This window comes from Polypterus senegalus, chromosome 6 (genome assembly GCF_016835505.1).
Source record: "Polypterus senegalus isolate Bchr_013 chromosome 6, ASM1683550v1, whole genome shotgun sequence".
Classification (NCBI taxonomy): domain Eukaryota; kingdom Metazoa; phylum Chordata; class Cladistia; order Polypteriformes; family Polypteridae; genus Polypterus; species Polypterus senegalus.
In genome coordinates, this window is record NC_053159.1 from 59090017 (window position 1) to 59110342 (window position 20326).

At 40.7% G+C, this 20326-nt stretch overlaps 1 protein-coding gene across 2 annotated transcripts in view; it reads right to left on the minus strand.

Annotated features, from left to right (window-relative positions):
* LOC120531055 (MORN repeat-containing protein 1-like) overlaps window positions 1-20326 on the minus strand; it is a 428485-nt gene that overhangs the window by 292735 nt on the left and 115424 nt on the right. For both annotated transcript variants that reach the window (XM_039756051.1, XM_039756050.1), the window contains exon 10: window positions 19060-19250. In XM_039756051.1, the coding sequence (XP_039611985.1) occupies window positions 19060-19250 (191 nt within the window). The remainder of the gene's footprint in view (window positions 1-19059; window positions 19251-20326) is intronic.

The window sequence follows — 20326 nt, forward strand, 5'->3', positions numbered from 1 at the left end:
ATAGATGCTGTGCAGCCTCATCTGTGCATCTACTGGTGTTGTTAGGCTGATTTGTGAATTTGGATGTTTTGAGTAATGAAATGTGTATCTCTGCGGCTCTTTGTCATCAGCTCACTTAACAGCAGTACTTTTGTCGTAGTGTGACACACCGTTTACTTCAAATGCATATTTTGCAGTTCATATTTTCATGAAGATAGCTGTCAATTTTTTTAAGTTCACATTGACTCCTACACTATCGTTGTAATTCTGAAAAATGGAGAGTACACACAACATCTGCAACAACATATCATTCACATTTACTATTGCCCATTGATGCCATCGAATACCAATGTACAATATGAATCTACAGAAAAGTTTTTCCCTTGCATCAATATATATTTATTTTTAAAACAGGTTATATTTACTTTTTAATGATGCAATTAACTCTCTGCATATGCAACACATTTATATGTCTAATAGGGTTTTTTAGGAGACTCCTTGACTGTAGACAGTTCCTGGTTAAAAAAAGCTTGCTCTGTCAGACCAGTTCAAAATCACCACCTCTACTTTGAATGCTGCCGTAATGAGGGGTTAGATTGCTTTAGAAATGTGACACTCAGTGAGCAGTCTAATTGTACCCACCAGTTCTAAGCAAAATTCACTCATGGTTGCCTCCAAATGCATATATTATATGTCTGGCTTCTTCAGCAAGACTAGTAATGGAGGGACTGATGCAAAACGATCACTTTAGGGTACCTAAAGCCAGTGTCTTAGTACCTTTTACATTAAAAGATTACATTTAGAAAAGAACTACAGACAAAAATATGTGCAAGAGGTAAAATGAAGAAGTTAGTGTGGTTTTCACTTTAGGTTCATTTACGTATTCACCCCAAGTTGATGGACTGTCTTTAAGCTTGCAATCATTAGCCTAGCAGACAATAGATATGCTCATTTTGCTTTTATCTTTCCTAGGTAAAGTGCTTATTGCTGCTTTAATGGAGCACAATATGAAATATTTATCAGAATGCATCCTGTTGAGGTAATTGTTTCAAATATGATAACAGTTACTGACACAACCAAAGCCCAGTAAGCAACTCTGCAGGGATATTGTGGGTTTAATCTGACAGAAGGTAATTGGTATTTAGATAAGATTGATGATATTGATTACCATTTGATCTATCTGCCAGTCATTGCAGCAAAATACATTCCTAATAACAAACACAGCATAGTGCAAATTGGCAAAATAATAAAAATGTAAGTCTATTACCTGCATACACTTGTAATTTACAATGAAATATGCTGTGGTCCCCGGCCGGGGCTGGAGCCCGGCCGGGACGCCCAGGAGGACGAGAGGAGGGCTTGTGCCTCCTCCAGACCGCGAGGGGGCGTCCGTCCTGGTTCTGTCGGGGACCACAGGTCGAGGGCATGGAAGCCCAGCCCTGTAGGGGCTCGTGGCCACCGCCAGGCGGCGCCCCGATGCCGGTTTATCCCGTGGGGTCCCCGGCCGGGACGCCCAGGAGGACGAGAGGAGGGCGAGTGCCTCCTCCAGACAGAGTGGGGGCGTCCGTCCTGATTAGGCAGGGGGCCTCGGGTACAGGGCATGGAAGCCCAGCCCTGTAGGGACCCGTGGCCACCGCCAGGCGGCGCCCCAGTGCCTAATTATCCCGGGAGCCCGGCACTTCCGCCACACCAGGAAGTGCCGGGGGGAAGACTTTATGTGGCGCCCGGAGAGCTGCCAGGAGGACAGCCGACACTTCCGCCACGCTGGGGCGTGGCCAAGGAGCAGATGCAGGGAACACCTGGGGCTCATCCGGGAGCATTATATAAGGGGCCGCCTCCCTCCAGTCATTGGTGGATGTCGGGAGGAAGCGGACTGAGCGAAAGGAAGGACTGGAGGCGGCCAGGAAGGCACAAGAGACTGTGGGCCTGGACTTTGGGGAAATCGGTGCGAGAAGGCACTGGGGGTGCACGTGAGCCATTTTGTAAATAATATTGGTGTAAATAAATGGTGTGTGGTGAAACAATGTTGTCCGTCTGTCTGTGCCGGGGCCAGCGTTCACAATGCAAACAAACCTGCCATTCCAATTAGTAAAAAACTGTGATTACTGGTTTGAAGAAGATTGGATTTTAGGAAAACAGGCTTCTAAATAATTTTGCTAAATATAAAATGCAACTAAAATTTAAGGATGATTATTGTAATTGCAGTAATGTTTTAACAACTTCATAGTTTAAGAAATGTGAGTATACTTAAGAGGTAGCACAATGATGTAGTGCCTAGGCCAGCAGCCTTTGGGCTTCAAAGGTTTCGGCTCTGATCGCAGCCTGGTTACTGACTTTTGGAAAGATCTCACAACAGATTTTAAAGTAAGAATAAGACGTTTTTGCCTTTATGTTAAACATTTTTATAATAACATGTAAAGTAAACAATATGCTGTAGCTGTTAATAAAGAAGCATTTAATTCAGGTAAACTTACGGACTTTTGGTTGGGAATGTCACTAGTAAGGGCTACTATCACATTTGCTATGAAGCCCTAGCTTGGTTGTTTAGTCAAAGAAGAAAAGATGTCAAAGAGTTAAACATGGGCTACAAGATAAGCAGGGGAATGGCAAAAAAGAGTAGCAGCCTGAAAATACTTTGGCTTTCCAGCTAATTCAGTGGCTTTCATGCCAGGTCATCTATCTAGTCATTAAATTATAGCATCAACTTTTATTAACATAAAAACCACTGTGATAAAATTGTATGTCTTTATACACTGGGTTTTGAAGCCATAGGTTCTATGGTAGGGTTTTTAAAAAGGAGTACAGTAATCCCTCCTCGATCGCGGAGGTTGCATTCCAGAACCCCCCGTGATAGGTGAAAATCCGCAAAGTAGAAACCATATGTTTGTATGGTTATTTTTATATATTTTAAGCCCTTATAAACTCTCCCACACTGTTAACATTATTAGAGCCCTCTAGACATGAAATAACACCATTTAGTCAAAAGTTTAAACTGTGCTCCATGACAAGACAGAGATGACAGTTCTTTCTCACAATTAAAAGAATGCAAACATATCTTCTCTTCAAAGGAATGCGTATCAGGAGCAGAGAATGTCAGAGAGAGAGAGAGAGAGAGCACGAAAGAAAAGCAAACAATCAAAAAATCAATACATGCTGTTGGGCTTTTAAGTTGTGTGCACCGCGATAAAGCAGCCGCAAAGAAGGGAGCAATGTGAAGGTAGTCTTTCAGCATTTTTTAAAATTGTGTCCATATCTTCTAGGCAAACGGCCTCTGTGCAAACAGCTCCTCTGCTCACACCCCCTCTTGTCAGGCGCAGAGAATGTCAGAGAGAGTGAGAGAGACAGAGAAAAGCAAACAATCAAGCACCGCTCAGTAAGCACATCGTATATCATTGAGGAGTTTTATTTAATATGTAATACATGCTCTGATTGGGTAGCTTCTAAGCCATCCGCCAATAGCGTCTGAATGTCTCATTAAGTACTGTTGGAGCCATCATCAGAAAGTGAAAGGTTCATCACAGCACTCAGCCTATTACTAGCACAGGCCATCACTCAAAACTAAATACAAGAGCAAGATGTCAACTGATGACAAAGGCTAGTAAAAATCCAACCGTCACTCTTAGAAGTCTGCAATGCTATTTGGCTGAAACTGGAGTGAAGGTGCATGGGTCCAGAATTTCAAGAACTCTCCATAAAGCAGGCCTCTACTAGAAGGTAGCAAGACATAAACTATTCCTTAAGGAGGTCCACATCAACATTTGCTGCAAAACAAGAAAAAGACCCAGTTAAGATGTGGGAGAAGGTTTTATGGTCAGATGAGACCAAAATAAAATGTTTTGGCCAGACTTCAAAAGGGTATGAATGGCATAAAATTAACACTGGCCATGTCTCAAGAAACACCACACCTATGATGAAATATTGTGGTAGCAGCATCATGCTATGGGGATGCGTTTCACGTGCTGCAACTGGAAATTGATACAGTTGAAGCGACAATGGATGGACACAAACACTTCACAATATTGAAGAAAAACTTGTTCCAGTCTGCCATGAACCAATGGTTCAAGAGAAGATTCATTTTTAAACATGACAGTGACCTTAAGTATAAGGCCAAAGCAACACTGGAATGACTCAAAAACAGAAAGCTAAATGTTTTGGAATGGCCAAATCACAGCTCTGATCTCAACACTATTTGAAAACTGCTGTCCAGAGACACCATCCAACCAACCTAGAGGATTTCTATCAATTCTGCCAAGAAGATTAGGAATCACTACTGAACAATTTGCAAAACTGGTACATACTTACCCCAAAAGAGTCAAGGCTGTTATTGCAACAAAAGGGTTTTCGTCAAAGTATTAATGTGTAGGGCTTGATAATTTATGTAAACACTATTGCGTTTTTCTTCTTTGGTTAAATATCTACAGAAAGTGGTTTATTTTCACTTTGGAATTGTATTGTTACAGCATTAGCGTTCACATTAAAAACACTGAATAGATAAATATGTGTAAAAATATTTTGTTATGTTCAAATGTATTGTTAAATTATAATGACTTTCAAAGGGACTCAATACTTTTGCACACCACTGTATTTTTAGTAGGTCACACTATTGTAATGTGTTATTCACTGGCTATTCAAATCATTCTTTATGCAGCTTATGCAGTCATTCTCCAACCTGCTATATCGTAACACAGGGTCATGGGGGTCTCCTGGAGCCAATCCCAGCCAGCACAGTGCACAAGGCAAGAACAAATCCCGGGCAGGGCACCAGCCCACCATAGGGCACACACAAACACACACACACCCACCCACACACCAAGCACACACTAGGGACAATTTAGGATTGCCAATGCACCTATCATTTACTTCAAAATGCTACTTGAATAATCATTACAAGAACTAGGAAGTACAAAGACATAACTTCAGTTCTCAAGTCCTTACTCTGGATCCCAGTTAAGCTTAACACTGATTTTAAAATCCTTCTTTTAACATATAAAGCCTTAAATGGCCAAGAGCCTATTTACAAATCTGAATTTATGATTACTTACAATTTAAAGTGTGCATGAAGGTCTCAAGATGCCAGCCTACTAAAGGTTAACAAGGATTAATAAAATAACAGTGGGATGGTAAGCTTTAAGTTACAGGGCACGGAAGCTGATGAATGATCTGCTTACTTAAATAAGAGATGCCTTCAGTTTCAGCTTTTAAATCTTAGATGAAGACTTACTACTATAGTCTAGCATACCCCGAATGAAGCTGCTGATTAGTTGTGCATACTACATCATTGTTTGTTAGTTATGTGTACAAAAATATAAGTAATACAATAATTATAAACTGTTACCTACCCAACTCTAATTTATATCTCTTCTCTTTATGTTTTTGTGACACTTGGTGCCACTGCCCTATTCCCAAGCTGTTTTTTTGTACATGCAAAACACACCTCAGAGAACTGGAAGCCTTGGAGTTATCAGATGGAAATATTTTATTATCTGATGGGATGACCCAGCACTGACTCTAATACAGAATGCAAAGAAGTGGGTGGATAGCTAGTTGGCTGAGGTCTCCAGGACTGTGACTGGACAGGACTGTTTGTCTGAGTTTGTTTTTGACTTTCTCAATTAGAATTGACTGTAGACCCCACAGGTTTACTTTTCTTTTTTTGTTTTCTCAAGGGATGCTGCTGACCAGAGTTTTTTTTTCCATCCTTCCTTGTTAACTGGTAATATTACAACAGTTAAATAATTGATAGTTATTGTTCGTCAGCATTAATGTCAGTCAGTTTAAAACTACTTTGTTTTCTTGGGTGTTTAAACTAATTCTATATTTAGTAGTAAGTAAAATTTATACTTGTATTTTACCTGAGAACTTGTTACAACCCTCTACACTTGCGAACTGTGAGAAACGCTACACAAATATAAACTGAATTGAACTAAATTAAAGATATGCTCAGCAAGTATTGGTTAATTTACAGTAGGGCTGCTAACCTTGTGTTTTTTTTTTTTCTTTCTTTCTTCATTAATTTACAAATGTCATTAAAGCACCCAAACAAAGTTATATAAATATGGGGAAAGCATAATTGCTCTTGTGTTGTGAATGGACACCTTGAATTGCTAACTTCATATCTGACTCTGAGGCAGAATGGCATATTTATAACAGTGTATATTTTTGGCTAAACCAATGCAAAATACAGAACAGATAAAAGACTGCATTTGAAGAGTTATATAACCGGCATAAGGTTTCCAGATTAAAGATGGCAACAAGATAGCGCAGTTGGTTGCAATCCCAAAAGAGACTTTTTGTAGACAGAAAAAAACCACACTGGTAATCAAAAAACATCTCTGCGTAGAATTGTGGGAAGACAGGATACTTAGTGTTGTTATGCACTACTTTCTCAAATGGTGTCAATGAAGTAAAACATTGGAGGGCTCTAAAGACACAGTAAGTCACAGGTGGGAAATAGTCAGTTTATCCAGGGTGAAACAAAGGAGCAGATGGTGATTTACTAGGATGGATGAAACTCTGCTGTTCAATACAAAAAGCATATACCACAGAAGCTGCCTTCAAGAAATGGCTTGCAAGGTTAAGGTTAATTAAGGTTAATCACAGTGGTCACTACAGCATAAGGTGTAGCAGTGTACCCCAGCCCAAAACTAATTTGTTTATTTTATCTAGAATTACCCACAGGTTTGCTTTCATGGCTCTATTTTCCAGAAAACTTCGAGGAGGTGAGTTAGGCAAAATGTTCAGGACATCCCAGTGTGGTCACTTATGCTCTAATTGTTGTTATTACATCCAATTGCATTTTATTTCTTTTAATAAACATCTCATTTAATTTGTCTTTTGCACTCTCCAATCATTTCACATGTTGAGAGATATCATGGGAAACTCAAAGACTGTTAATAGTTTATGCGCCTGTGTTTTTTTCCACCTACTGTTAATATGAAGAATTTTTACTAACTTTTTTGCAGAAAATTAGTAACATCACATGGCACAGTGGCTAAGTGATTAGCAAGGTCATGAACATTTCTTGGTGAAGTCTAAAGGTTCAAAATTGTCCTTTGATTTTTCTGCTTTTTTTTCCTGAGAACACTGGTTCATGCAACGGTATAAGATGAGCATGTTCTGGGAAGAACTGGGGGACACAAAGAGGAACCAACAGCTCCTCAGTTTGGTATAATGTGACAATGCTACAATTTGAACTAGTTTGATTAAACGTAAGCACCACATTTTGAAATGTTTTCCATTTCATGTTATATGATCTTTGTGTGGAAACTGACAATGAAACAACATTCAGAGCATCACCTGTTAACTGTTTTGTGATCATTTCTGCCACAGTAATTCAGCCAACATGTTGTGAATTTGATTGGTTGTGTTGGGTGTGTTTTCCTCTTGTAATTCACAAGCATGCTTAGCCTAATTGGCATTTGTCATGGTTGTGTTCATATTATCTCTATAATATGGAAGTATTAAAATGAATTTGCCTAATTTAATTTCGCCTCTTCCTTCCTTGCTTTATTGGGCAAACGTTTTGTTGGGGAATTTAAGTTAATGCTAATTGATTATCATAATCCTTTCAAAACTAATGGCAAAACATACTTTCTGTATGCTTGCATAGCTATGTCTATATGCACACCCCTAACTGCATAAGAGGCCACATAGTTAACAATGTTCATCAGAACAAATAAACAAGCTATTAGGTTGAAGGAGCTTCTTGTAGAGCTTAAAGATAGGATTGTGTCTATGTTCACACCTTGAGAAGGCGACAAAAATTTTCTGCAGCATTAAAATATTCCAAGACCATAGTGGCCTCCATAATTGTTAAGTGGAATAAGTCTTGAAAGACCATGACTCTTCTTGAGTTGGCTGTTTGGCCATATTGAGAAAAAAGATGAGAAGGGCACTGGTTAGAAACGTGACAAAGAACCCGATAGTCACTCTGTCTGAACTTCAGAGAACTTGTTTGGAGATGGGAGAAATCTCAATTAAGACAACCATCACTGCAGCACTCCAGTTATCTGGGCTTTTTGAAGTTTGTTAAAAGGTATCTCAGGTTAAAGGTATCTCAGACTATGAGAAACAGGATTCTCTGGTATGATCAAACTAGACTCCACTCACCACTTGTGTAATACCATTCCAGTGGTGAAGCATGATGGTGGCAGGATTATGCTGTGAGGTTGTTTTTCAGTAGAAGGGACTAGGAGATAATAAGGGTTAAGGGAAAGCTGAATGGTGCAAAGTACACAAATATCCTTAATGAAAACCTGCTCTGGACCTTACACTGGGGTGAAGGTTCACCTTCCAACAGGACAATGACCAGAAGTGCAAAGCAACAACAACACAGGAGTGCCTTTGGGACAACTTTGTGAATGTTCTTAAGTTGCCTACACAGTGTCCAGACATGAACCCAATCGAATATCTCTAGGCGTACCTGATAATGGCTGTCCACCAATGGTCTCCATGCAACTTGACCAAGCTTGAGAGGATCTGTAGAGACGAATGGCAGAAAATCCCTAAATCCAAGTGTGTAAAGAATGTTGCTTCATACCCAAAAAGCCTCCAGGCCATAACCACTACTAAAGGTGTTTCAACCAAGTACAGAGTACAGTGTGTGGATATTTACATCAATGTGATATTTTAGTTTTTTATTTATTTAGTATTTAGTGTTGGTTGATGAGAGAAAAAAATATTTAACTTTAGCAGAAGGCTGCAAAAAGTGAAGGGGTCTGAATATTTTCTGAACACACAGTACAAGTTTGGATTTGCTTGTGAAAAGATTTTAATTTTTGCATTTCAATTTTAACTGAATCACATTAACATTTTAAAAGTTGCTAGATGCAGATAGTTTATGCTATGGAATTTTGCCTGGTTGCTAGGGTCCACCTTTCGATATGAGCTTATAAATTGCAGTGTAGCGAGGTGAGTGGCTTTGTCCAAGATAGGTATTCAATCAGCAAACAAGTGTTCTTGGAAATTCTTGCTTTCTGTTTTGACTTTTACTCTGTTTTGACCTAAACTTTGTCTATTGTAGATATTTAATAAATGACTCTTTACCATTCTCTTGTGAAAATGATTGCAGTATTAGTTTCTGGTTAAGCAAAAGAGAATTTAGAGCTCAGAAAAGTTAACTTCTTGTTTTAAAATTTATTCCTTGTTTTGAGGTAAGAAAAAAAACCAAAAACAACAAACAATCTTTTGGTTAAATGCTTTTAACATCCTGTCCAACAAATATTGCCAGTAGTCAATCTGCAGGCCATATTTGGGAAAAGCACAGGCATCATGCATCAGAGTTATGGATCTTTTGTGCTGTCTCACATTTTTGTAACTGGCATAAAACACTGAAGGCACTTTCTTTCACCAGTTCAACAGCTAGACAAATATTCTCCCCAGTGGTTTTTGCTGTCAATGTAATCTTTTATGTGAAATTCAATGAAAGATAATTTTGCCTAAAGAGATCATGCATTTAGTGGACATAAAATAACAGTTAAGTCATAGCAAGACTTGCATATGTAAATGATCAACCAAAACTCTATGTATTTTACTTTAATTATAAAGAACAAAAAACAATTACAATACAGTCATAAAAAATATACAATATGTCCTGAGGATAAGCCATTCAACCTCCGCCTGAATCATACAATCAATAATATGACAATTTTAGATGATATATATGAGAACAATGAACAATTTTAAGTTAAATAATGGAATGCTTAACACATATTGAACTATGTATTTTGTGAATGGTTGCATTGCATACTTTTTTGAAAGATCTTTTTAATTGTCCGCTAAGATCATCAAAACATTAATTCCTTGAATTTTGTTGATAAACTCTGGAGATGCTCTCTGCACCTTCTTCCAAATAGCCTGTACCACCTCAAAGAAGGATATTGATGAAGGAAAGGGAAGCTAGTGTACTGAAGTGAAAAATAGTGCTTTTTTTGTTGAATAAGAATTGTAAACTATTTAATTTCTGTGATGTTTTTATACAAGTATAGGAATATGGTATTATTTAGATAAGATGCATCTTTTAAGTGAACAGAATATTATGCAAATGTAGATCTTATGGGGAAAATTAAGAACTTTAACATGGGATTTTCCCAGGAAAAAGTACTCTTAGGGTTAATGGGATGTATGCAAATAGATTGATGAATAGGCTGATATGATACATGCAAATGTAAAAGCAAATACTAATGTATATATGTAAAATACTAATGAATGTTGCCATGACTATTAGACTGAACAAGCTTTAACCTAGATAAAATAGCCAGTGTGTGAGAAAACACTTGGGACCTTTAGTTATGATGTTATTGTATTTAATCACATGGTAATGAGAACAGTAGCTTTACTGCCAAATAAGACCATTGACAAATTTCAGCCATTTAGGTTGTTTACCAGTACTTTTCAAAAAGGACTACCTCATCAAAGGGCACTGCATACAAGAATGAATTTGACAGCACTGGATGACACAATGTTTGATGGGGGGGGAACAGCGAAGGACAAATGTAAGGGACACAATGTCTTCAAGACATTAAAGAAACAGTGTTGGATATGTGAGAGAGACAGTGTTGAAGACAAATGAAATCATCATGCTGTCAGGGGATGAAAGTAAGATTATTTGATAAGCTTGCCACCTACAAAACAAAAATCTGCCCCAACAGATACAGTACAAGTATTAAGAGGAAACGTGCTGCACAATGGCTTGCACTTTAAAAAAACACCTTAGCTGGATTAAGAAGAAAGCACTCTCAATGTACACAGACATCTCCACTGGTTAAGAAAGGGCTGCAATTCTTCACCTGCTCAATGCAGACCACCTGATATGAAGCTTGCTGCATGTCATTTAGAATTGACTTTAAAATACTGCTTATGGTTTACAAAGCCCTAAATAATCTCGCTCCATCCTATATCTTAGAATACCTTTCACCTTACACTCCAGATCGTAACCTTAGAATTTCAAGAGCTAAACTTAAAAGAAGTGGTGAGGCAGCCTTCTGCTATTATGTACCAAAAATCTGGAATAGTTTACCAATAGAAATTCACAAGGCTAATACACTGGAGCCCTTTAAAAAACTTGCTAAAAACCTATTATTTTAACATGGCTTTCTCATAGCTTCATATTTGCGTAACCCTGATATTCTGTATATGCATTTAATTATAATTTTTTTCATGGCTCCAAAATCTGTACTAACCCATACTTTCTCTGCTCCCTTCCTGTCACGTGTCCGTGACGTACTCCCGGGTTATAGGGCACACAAGAACCCACGAGCCCCCCTACAGCGACTCCCAGTGGCCCCCAAGGTATCCAGCAGGGCTGTGTAAAAACACTACATAGTCCATGAGGCCCTGCTCGAACTCGGGCACGATCCTGCTGTCAGGAGAGCTCCTCCTGGCGGCCTGGGGGTGAGGGCCGGAACACAAAGCCAGCAGTCCTCCACAATCCACCCCCCCCCTTAGCGACGACAACTGGGGCGGAGCATCCAGCCCCACAAGGGACGTCCACCTCCAGGAGGACGCATCAGCCGGACCTTGGCTGCGTTGTCCATGTCCCCTAGTGAACCTCGGGAGAACGGTGTATTTTCTGTCCCCCCACTCCCCTGTCCTCCGGGAACAATCTCGCCACTCATGGCCTGTTGTAACACCGACAATGTCCTCCTGGTTGTCTCCCTCTGCGAGACCAGAAACACCTTGGGAATTCCGTCAGTGTCATCTCCACCCCTTTCTCCGCCAAGGGGGGCATTATGGCCGCTTGGCTGCTCTCAGCCATTCTCTCTGTTCTTTTGGAAGACCCACATTTTCTTTTGGGGATCTCCCGCTTATTCTGGGGTTTGTGCTCAGCCTGAGGCTCTCTATGGAAAGAAGAGAGCCTCTTTGCTTTTTGCACACCCGTTGTCCTACATTTACCAGGAGGCGGCGTCATTAGCACTGCATCGCTCCAATGAACAGCACTGTTCAGCTGCACCGGCACGATCGGTGCTTCCCCCGGCCCTCCTGTCAGCGGCGTTACCTTGCACTTAAGACTGGTCGAGTCCTGGAGCTCTGCACTGCTCCGGAAAGCCGCGTCACACGCATGGCCCGGGCTGTTTGTTCCGTTCCCCAACCATTCGTTCATCATGCCACACTCTTCTGTCGGGCACACGGTGCTTTGACAACCACTACTTATTACCTGCGGTGCCAGATCGCACTGCGTCCCCTTATATTCTACGATACAGGTCAGATTCACCTGCACTCCCGCATCGATCACCTCTGCAGCTTCACGGCCCAGCCGCTGCAAGAAGTCCCTCAGACCCTTCAACGGTGCTGCGGCCGTCGCTCCAAATTCCTCCACACGTTTACTCAGCTCCAGCAACTCCTGAAAGAAACTGTGTAGTGGCACAAGGCATTCCTCGAGTCCCTTAAAATCCATACAGTTAGTTAATACGGCCGGTGGTACTTGCACTTCCGCGTTTTCCTTACCCTCCGGCCGGGAACCAATAAGCACGTCCCTCCTTGGCACATGTTCAGCTGGGTCGCACAAAGACTTTTGGGTCTTGGAGTCCACCGAAGATCGGGAGACCGTAACCGGCCGACTGCACTCCTCCTGTCCTCCTGTAGTGGAGAAGTGTTCGGTCACGTCCCGCTCCTTGCTACCTTTTACTTGTGTTGGCGCTGCTTCACTCGCCGTCCCCTTCCCTTTCAGGAGGCTCAGGTCCGTCGGGGAATGTGTGACCTCATCGGAGGACCCAAAATGACCTTCTCCGTCCCGGCGTCTGCCACGCGAGGTCACACGGTTGTTTTCCGCGAATGGGGTCAGCTAGCCTGACTTGCCTTCTGGGAATCGCGGCCATCTTGCCGAGGTATGAGGCAGGCATCCGACGCACCGCTTGCTTTCTGGAAGTGGGCTTCTGCAAAACAGGAATAGTAACACCCCGACACTTCTTGCGTTTTCCCGGCACCTACCTCCAGACTCGGCAGCGGTCTCCCCAGTCTGATTAGGGAGTCCGGCGCGCTTGATGGCTGACCACGTTCCTGATCTTTCGCCACTCAAGCTCTTTCAGCCTTTATCAGTGCCCGGTCCTCCTCGCTCCCAGTCAGGTAAGCCCAGGTCATTTCAGCCTCGGTCATGTTCTGTACTCCGCTGGTACTGACCTTCTTTTTCCCGGACTTCTTCCCCATCACGGTCTGAAGTAGCAGAAGGCTCACTGACGCAGCGCTCTCTGTAGGGGCTGGTGTTTGCATCTCCGTGCTTTGAAGCGTGGCCTTCCTAGGGTTGTCTGCCCGCACAATATTTGTTTGAAATACAGGTCCCCTGCCAATAGACAGCCAGAGAATCCTGCCGACTACGCCAGTGTGGCAGAAGGGGGCGCTAGTGCTCCCTTGAACACTCAGGTACTACGCTAGACACTGGATAAAAGTCCCAGACTTTTTATTAATTAATAATACTGTGCACAAAGCACCCTCCACACTACTTATAAATTGCACAACAGCACAATGAAAATACTCTCTCCTCCTCGCTCAGACACTTCGCCCCTCTACCTCCCAGCTCAGCTCAGTGTCTGGACTAGCCCGTAGTCCTTTTATAGCCCCTGACCCGGAGGTGTTCCTGCCCAGTTAGTCCACAGTTCTTTATTACTTCTGGGTCAGGGTAAACACTCCTTTTCTTCAACCCGGGAGCACGTCGTTCCTTCCTGTCACGTGACCGTGACGTACTCCCGGGTTATAGGGCACACAAGAACCCACGAGCCCCCCTACAGCGACTCCCGGTGGCCCCCAAGGTATCCAGCAGGGCTGTGTAAAAACGCTACATAGTCCATGAGGCCCTGTTCAAACTCGGGGCATGATCCTGCTGTCGGGAGACCTCCTCCTGGCGGCCTGGGGGTGAGGGCCAGAACACAAAGCCGGCAGTCCTCCACAATATATATATAGTTGGGTCCATAAATATTTAGACATAGACAACTTTTTTCTAATTTTGGTTCTGTACATTACCATAATGAATTTTAAATGAAACAACTCAGATGCAGTTGAAGTGCAGACGTTCAGCTTTAATTCAGTGGGTTGAACAAAAAGATTGCACAAAAATGTGAGGGAACTAAAGTATTTTTTTTTAACACAATCACTTTATTTCAGGGGCTCAAAAGTAATTGGACAAATTAAATAACTGGAAATAAAATGTTCATTTCTAATACTTGGTTGAAAACCCTTTGCTGGCAATGACAGCCTGAAGTCTTGAACTCAAGGACATCACCAGATGCTGGGTTTCCTCCTTTTTAATGCTCTGCAAGGCCTTTACTGCAGTGGCTTTCAGTTGCTGTTTGTGTTTTGTCCTTCCTGTCCAAAGTATAGTCTTCAACAAGTGAAATGCATGGGACTGACTTGGCCATACAAGAATTTTCCACTTCTTTGCTTTAATAAAATCCTGGGTTGCTTTGGCTGTATGTTTTGGGTCATTGTCCATCTGTATCATGAAACGCTGCCCAATCAATTTGACTGCATTTAGCTGGATTTGAGCAGACAGTATGTCTCTGAACACCTCAGAATTCATTCGGCTGCTTCTGTCCTGTGTCACATCATCAATTAACACTAGTATCCCAGTGCCACTGGCAGCCATGCACGCCCAAGTCATCACACTGCCTCCACCGTGTTTTACAGATGATGTGGTATGCTTTGGATAATGAGCTGTTCCGTGCCTTCTCCATACTTTTTTCTTGCCGTCATTCTGGTAGAGGTTGTTCTTGGTTTTATCTGTCCAAAGAATGTTTTTCCAGAACTGTGCTGGCTTTTTTAGATGTTCTTTAGTAAAATCCAATCTAGCCTTTCTATTCCTGAGGCTTATGAGTGGCTTGCACCTTGCAATGCACACTCTGTATTTACTTTCATGCAGTCTTCTCTTTATGGTAGACTATCCCCTGGAGAGTGTTGTTCACTTGGTTGGCTGTTGTGAAGGGATTTCTCTTCACCATGGAAATGATTCTGCGATCATCCACCACTGTTGTCTTCCGTGGATGTCCAGGGGCTTCATGTACAAACGGTGCGTACGCACAGAAATGTTGCGTACGAACTTTTCCACGTTCAAATCACGATGTTTAAAACCTACACTTGGAGTAAAGCCACGCACTTTTCCACGGTACCTCATACCTTGTCCTACACAATTTCTCCGCTCGGTTTTGCAGACTGGTGGTACCCAGCGTCAAAGCAGTGCTACTGTTCCAGTGTGGTTACCCTTTGTTTTTCAGATTCACATCCTTGACGCGGCTTTATAAATACATTGAAACTAACCGCATATTGTTTATTAGTGTAATGCATCTGATTGTAATTAACTTGTAACAATATAATAGCCCAGGGAATAGCAATAGTATTCCAAATACCATAACTGCTTTAGCGTTGTTACTCTCACTGCACCTTCTTCTTCTTCTTTCAGCTGCTCCCATTAGGAGTTGCCACAGTAGATCATCTTTTTCTCACTGCACTACTCAGAGTATTTATATCACTGTATCTGAGTGGGGAATCACAGCAGCAGCTGTACTGCTGCAATAAATAATTTCATCGATGGTCGCACACAATCACTACGCCATGAAACCCATGTTTAATAACGTGCTTTAACTCCTATCATCATGACAATGATATCACGTATACATCTCAATATTTTAGTTTTTCAGAGCTGTAATATCACGAATGTAATGGATTCTGTGTCCAGACGGAAGGAAGAGAGCCGGTTTAAGAAGCAAGTAGTGATTCACACACACAGAGCACATAGAAGATCGCATACAAAACAAATCATTTAATGTGCTACTTTAATTACGATGTGATTTGAGAAACTGGTTAATTAAACGATTTTAAGATGACGTTTATGATGTTCTACTTTAATGACAAAATAAACTACATGATTAAAGTGGAAATTTCGAGATTGAAGTTGACATTTTGTGCTTTTTCCCACTGTGTACCTTTTTTTTCTCTGTACCCTAATAAGCTTTCATATGACACTGAGATGGTGGGCTATGACTCGCCTTTTCACGGCGACTTTGATATCTGGCAAGTTCTTTTTTATTTCCAGCACTGTGCGACTTTGTGAACGTGAGCTTTCAAGTTTCTCCAACACGTTATGTCACTCGATCAACTTCCTTTTGTTGATTATACCACGGTTTAAATCAACAAATAGTATGTTTTTCCTTTGCCTCCACTTGGTATTCGCTGAAATTCTTATATTTTCCCCCTGCTTTTCCCATTGTCTTTTCAGAGAAGGCTAAGCTTAAGGGCAATTTATATTGATTTGCATATTCAAAGAGGCGTAATTCTGGGAGGAGTTGGGGCGGGACAGAAGGCGCGTGCACATGCATTAGTTTTCACGCTGATCAAGATTTATGTAGTTGAAGAACACGGAAGTACGCACAGATTCCCTGCATCTGGATTTTTCTGTGCGTAAGCACATTTCAGCTTTTGTGCTTACGTCATTTTATAGTGTGAATTCTACGCATGGCGTTATACATGAGGCCCCAGGTCTTTTTGCGTTGCTGAGTTCACCAGTGCTTGCATTCTTTCTCAGGATGTACCAAACTGCAGATTTTGCCACTTGTAATATTGTAGCAATTTCTCAGATGGGATTTTTCTGTTTTCGCAGCTTAAGGATGGCTTCTTTCACCTGCATGGAGAGCTCCTTTGAACGCATGTTGTCTGTTCACAGCAAAATTTTCCACATGCAAGCACCACACCTCAAATCAACTCCAGGCCTTTTATATGGCTTAATTGATAATGACATAACGGCAGACTTGCCCACACCTGCCCATGAAATAGCCTTTGAGTCAATTGTCCAATTACTTCTGAGCCCCTGAAGTGAAGGGATTATGTTAAAAAAATGCTTTAGTTGCCTCACATTTTTATGCAATCATTTTGTTCACCCCACTGAATTAAAGCTGAAAGTCTGCACTTCAACTGCATCTGAGTTGTTTCATTTAAAATTCATTGAGGTAATGTACAGAACCAAAATTAGAGAAAAGTTGTCTCTGTCCAAATATTTATGGACCTAACTGTATGTGATATAAATAGGCACAGAATCAGTATCAGCAGATACCAACAAATGTTCTACAGACTTCTTGATATGAAGTATACTACTATGTTTGCTAGTTTCAAATGATGGTTCTTTTAAAGGTTTATTTCTCAGGACAATGGCACTCTTTACTCTATTATAGAATCCCCAAAACAATGTACCCAACTGCAGAATCGGTAGTCTTTGCAATTCAGAGTCATTGCCTCCAAATATACATTACTGTACCTTTTGGCACAGTACCCAGCAATCACTTTGATCGTGGCATCAAGGGTCTGTGTCTCATCCAATTTAGGATCAAATAGTAGCAAAGAAAATACTAATATTTTCATTAAATAAGAAACTAAAATGTTAGTAGCTGCAAGTCAAGCAAAGCATTAATTCATTCAAACAATGATAAAGCTGAAGAAATGTATTTTAGCATAAGTTGTTTCATCATTTTTGGGAAATGATCATTCAACCAATAAAAGCAAATTTTACTAAGAACAAATTAATTGTTGTTAAAGCTATGGTAGGAAGCCTTTGACCATATCAGAGTGCCTGGCATGCCAAGGACTCCGTAGGGGTGCAGCACAATAAGGGGTGCATTTTGCCAGTCTCACTAAAGATCATAAGAGATTCAAAAGAGATGCTTGACGAAACTAACTAAAAATACTGTTATTTATAAAGCTGTTACACAGGTTCCTGTTATTTGGCATTCTAAATGTGAAGTTTTATAGTAACTAAAGAAATGAGACAGCTATTTGTACATTCTATGCTGCAACATTAGAGTTATTATTTCATGACAATGGTGTCATAAACTCCAGTGATACATTTTGCCTCTCAAACTTTGTGCTAAAGCCAAATATAATCAGAAAACATTAGCTTTTTTTGTCTTCTATCTGCAGCCACAGTCAAACCCCAAAACACTAGACACTCCACATCCGCTGCAGGGTATGTTTGCAAAAAATCAGCTACGACCCCAGAGCTGCTCTAGGTTTGTATATATCTTAGTTGTTGCATAGCTGCTTTGGACCTTGTGAAAAAAATTTTGCTAAAAGCAATTCTCAAGTGGTCCTCTTGCACACATACAGACAGACAGACAGAGAGAGAGAGAGAGACACACACACACACACAAAGGGAGGGAAAGCTGAGGAGAGTACAAATTTATTCAAGGAAAGTAAATAAACAGCCATGTCAAGAATCTATAGTATGCCACTTTTACAAAATCCCTGTAAAAAGGCCCCATCAGACAACAAGCCTTGCAGCAGGAGCACCACCATCTTGGCCCCTTTTCAAGACTCCCAGTCCAACCTTTATCATGTATTTCCTTAGAGATCCTTTTGATAAGAAGAATCTTCAATACTTATATATTATTAATTTACAGACAGTGCCTACAACATCTTTTAATCATAGCCTTTCATGATTTATGGATTGCCTATTGGATTTTACTGTGTTACAAATGGCTTCGGGCTAAAAGAAGAAGAAAAAAAACTTTCAAAACTCTCTTTTCTAGAAGGTCTTCCTTTATCTTGGGGATTAGAATAACAACAAAAAACACCAATGTACTCCTCATATTTACAAGTGCTTTGAGAGGTATGAACAGCAAGGCATACATTCTCAAAGAAAAATTAAATAACATTCCATGCTGATCAGCAGACCTGGTATAACTCTATGTCAGCTTTGTACATTCAGTCTTTTAATTATTTTTTTCTTTGCATATTTGTGTTTGATATTAATGGTGCACTATTCCCCTATCTAACAACCACACAATTAGTAAGTAAGATATTTTACACATCACTGAATTACTTTTAGGGACCTTTTCAACAAGGGGATAGGTGTTTGTTAAAGAAAAGTGTGTCAATAACATTGTCACTGTTTCATCTCAAAAGAAGAATTCAGGACAGATAGTGAAGGTAACATGACAGTTTGGCAGAGCATTTAAGAACAAATGGGAGTATTAAATGAAAATCTTTCTTTCGAGCCCTTTAACACACTAAATTATATAGCCTGTCCTGACAGATGAAAAGAACATGACAAGAATTACTTTAGAAAAGCAGCTGAGCAGAGAAGCTCCTTTAAACCCCTTTACTTACCATTTCGATTTAAAAGGTTAGCCTCGCTGCCTTCTGTAGCCTCTAATTCAATTTGTGACTCCACTTCACTTTTTGAAATTGAAGAATCCATCATTGTAACCTCAGACTGTTCATTATTGGGCATGGCACTGTATGTGACTTCACTTTCAGAAGATACCTCCATCAAAGGGTAGTTGACACACTCGAACCCACTGAACAAGAAAATAAAGGAAAGAAGAAATTCAATGCCTTCAAATGTATTTATTTACATCCACTAAATCTGAAACTTTCTTGCATAGAACACTTTAGGAGTACATATTAGCATAAATACAATAAAAATTTAATTCTTAAACATTTGCTTAGTGAAAAATACAAAAAAACACATAAAAGGAATACATATATATATATATATAAATAAATATAAAAATATAGTGTATAAACACACACACACACACACATACATACATACTATACAGAGTGGAAACTCGGGTTACACCCACAATTCATTCCAAAACTCTGTTCATAACCCGATTTGGTCATGACCCAAATAATTTCCCCCATAGAATTGTATGTAAATACAATTAATCCCTTCCAGACCATACAAACTGTATGTACGTAAATATATTTTCTTTAAAGATTTTTAAGCTCAAAAATAGTTAATTATACCATAGAATGCACAATGTAATAGTAAACTATATGTAAAAACATTGAATAACACTGAAACAAACACCCAGGCTCCCTGCTCAACTGCCTGCTTCTGCTCTCGCTCGCTCTCTCTCTCGCTCGCTCTCTCTCTCGCGCGCTCTCTCTCGTCTTCGCCGCTCTCTCTCTCGGCGCTCCGCTCTCTCTCTCGCTTCCTTCGCTCTCTCTCGTGCGCTCACTCGCTCTCCCTCTCCTACAATTTCCCTTTCTGTTCTGTTCTCTTCTTTAACCCTTTAGCCAACTCGTGCTTCTGTTTATGAAGAGGAATGGTAGTCGTAGCAATCAGCAGCTCCTGGGAACAATTACAGATGCGGACCACTTCTCACCTATGCACTTAGGTGAGAAACGCCCACATCACAAACCGCTTCGGTCACACCACCACACCCCCTCGCTAAGCCGTTATTGTGGTGATTATTTATTAAAACTGCCGTTTTTGACGGAAGCTGTGGACCCACTATACCACAGGAGGAAGCTGGGTTGAGAGGAGGTTACAATTTTGAGGGAAAGTCCCTCTGCATGATGCACCGAGAACAATGTAAAGTACAGGGAGAGACTGAACACGTGCAGAAATCATCGGCGCATACGA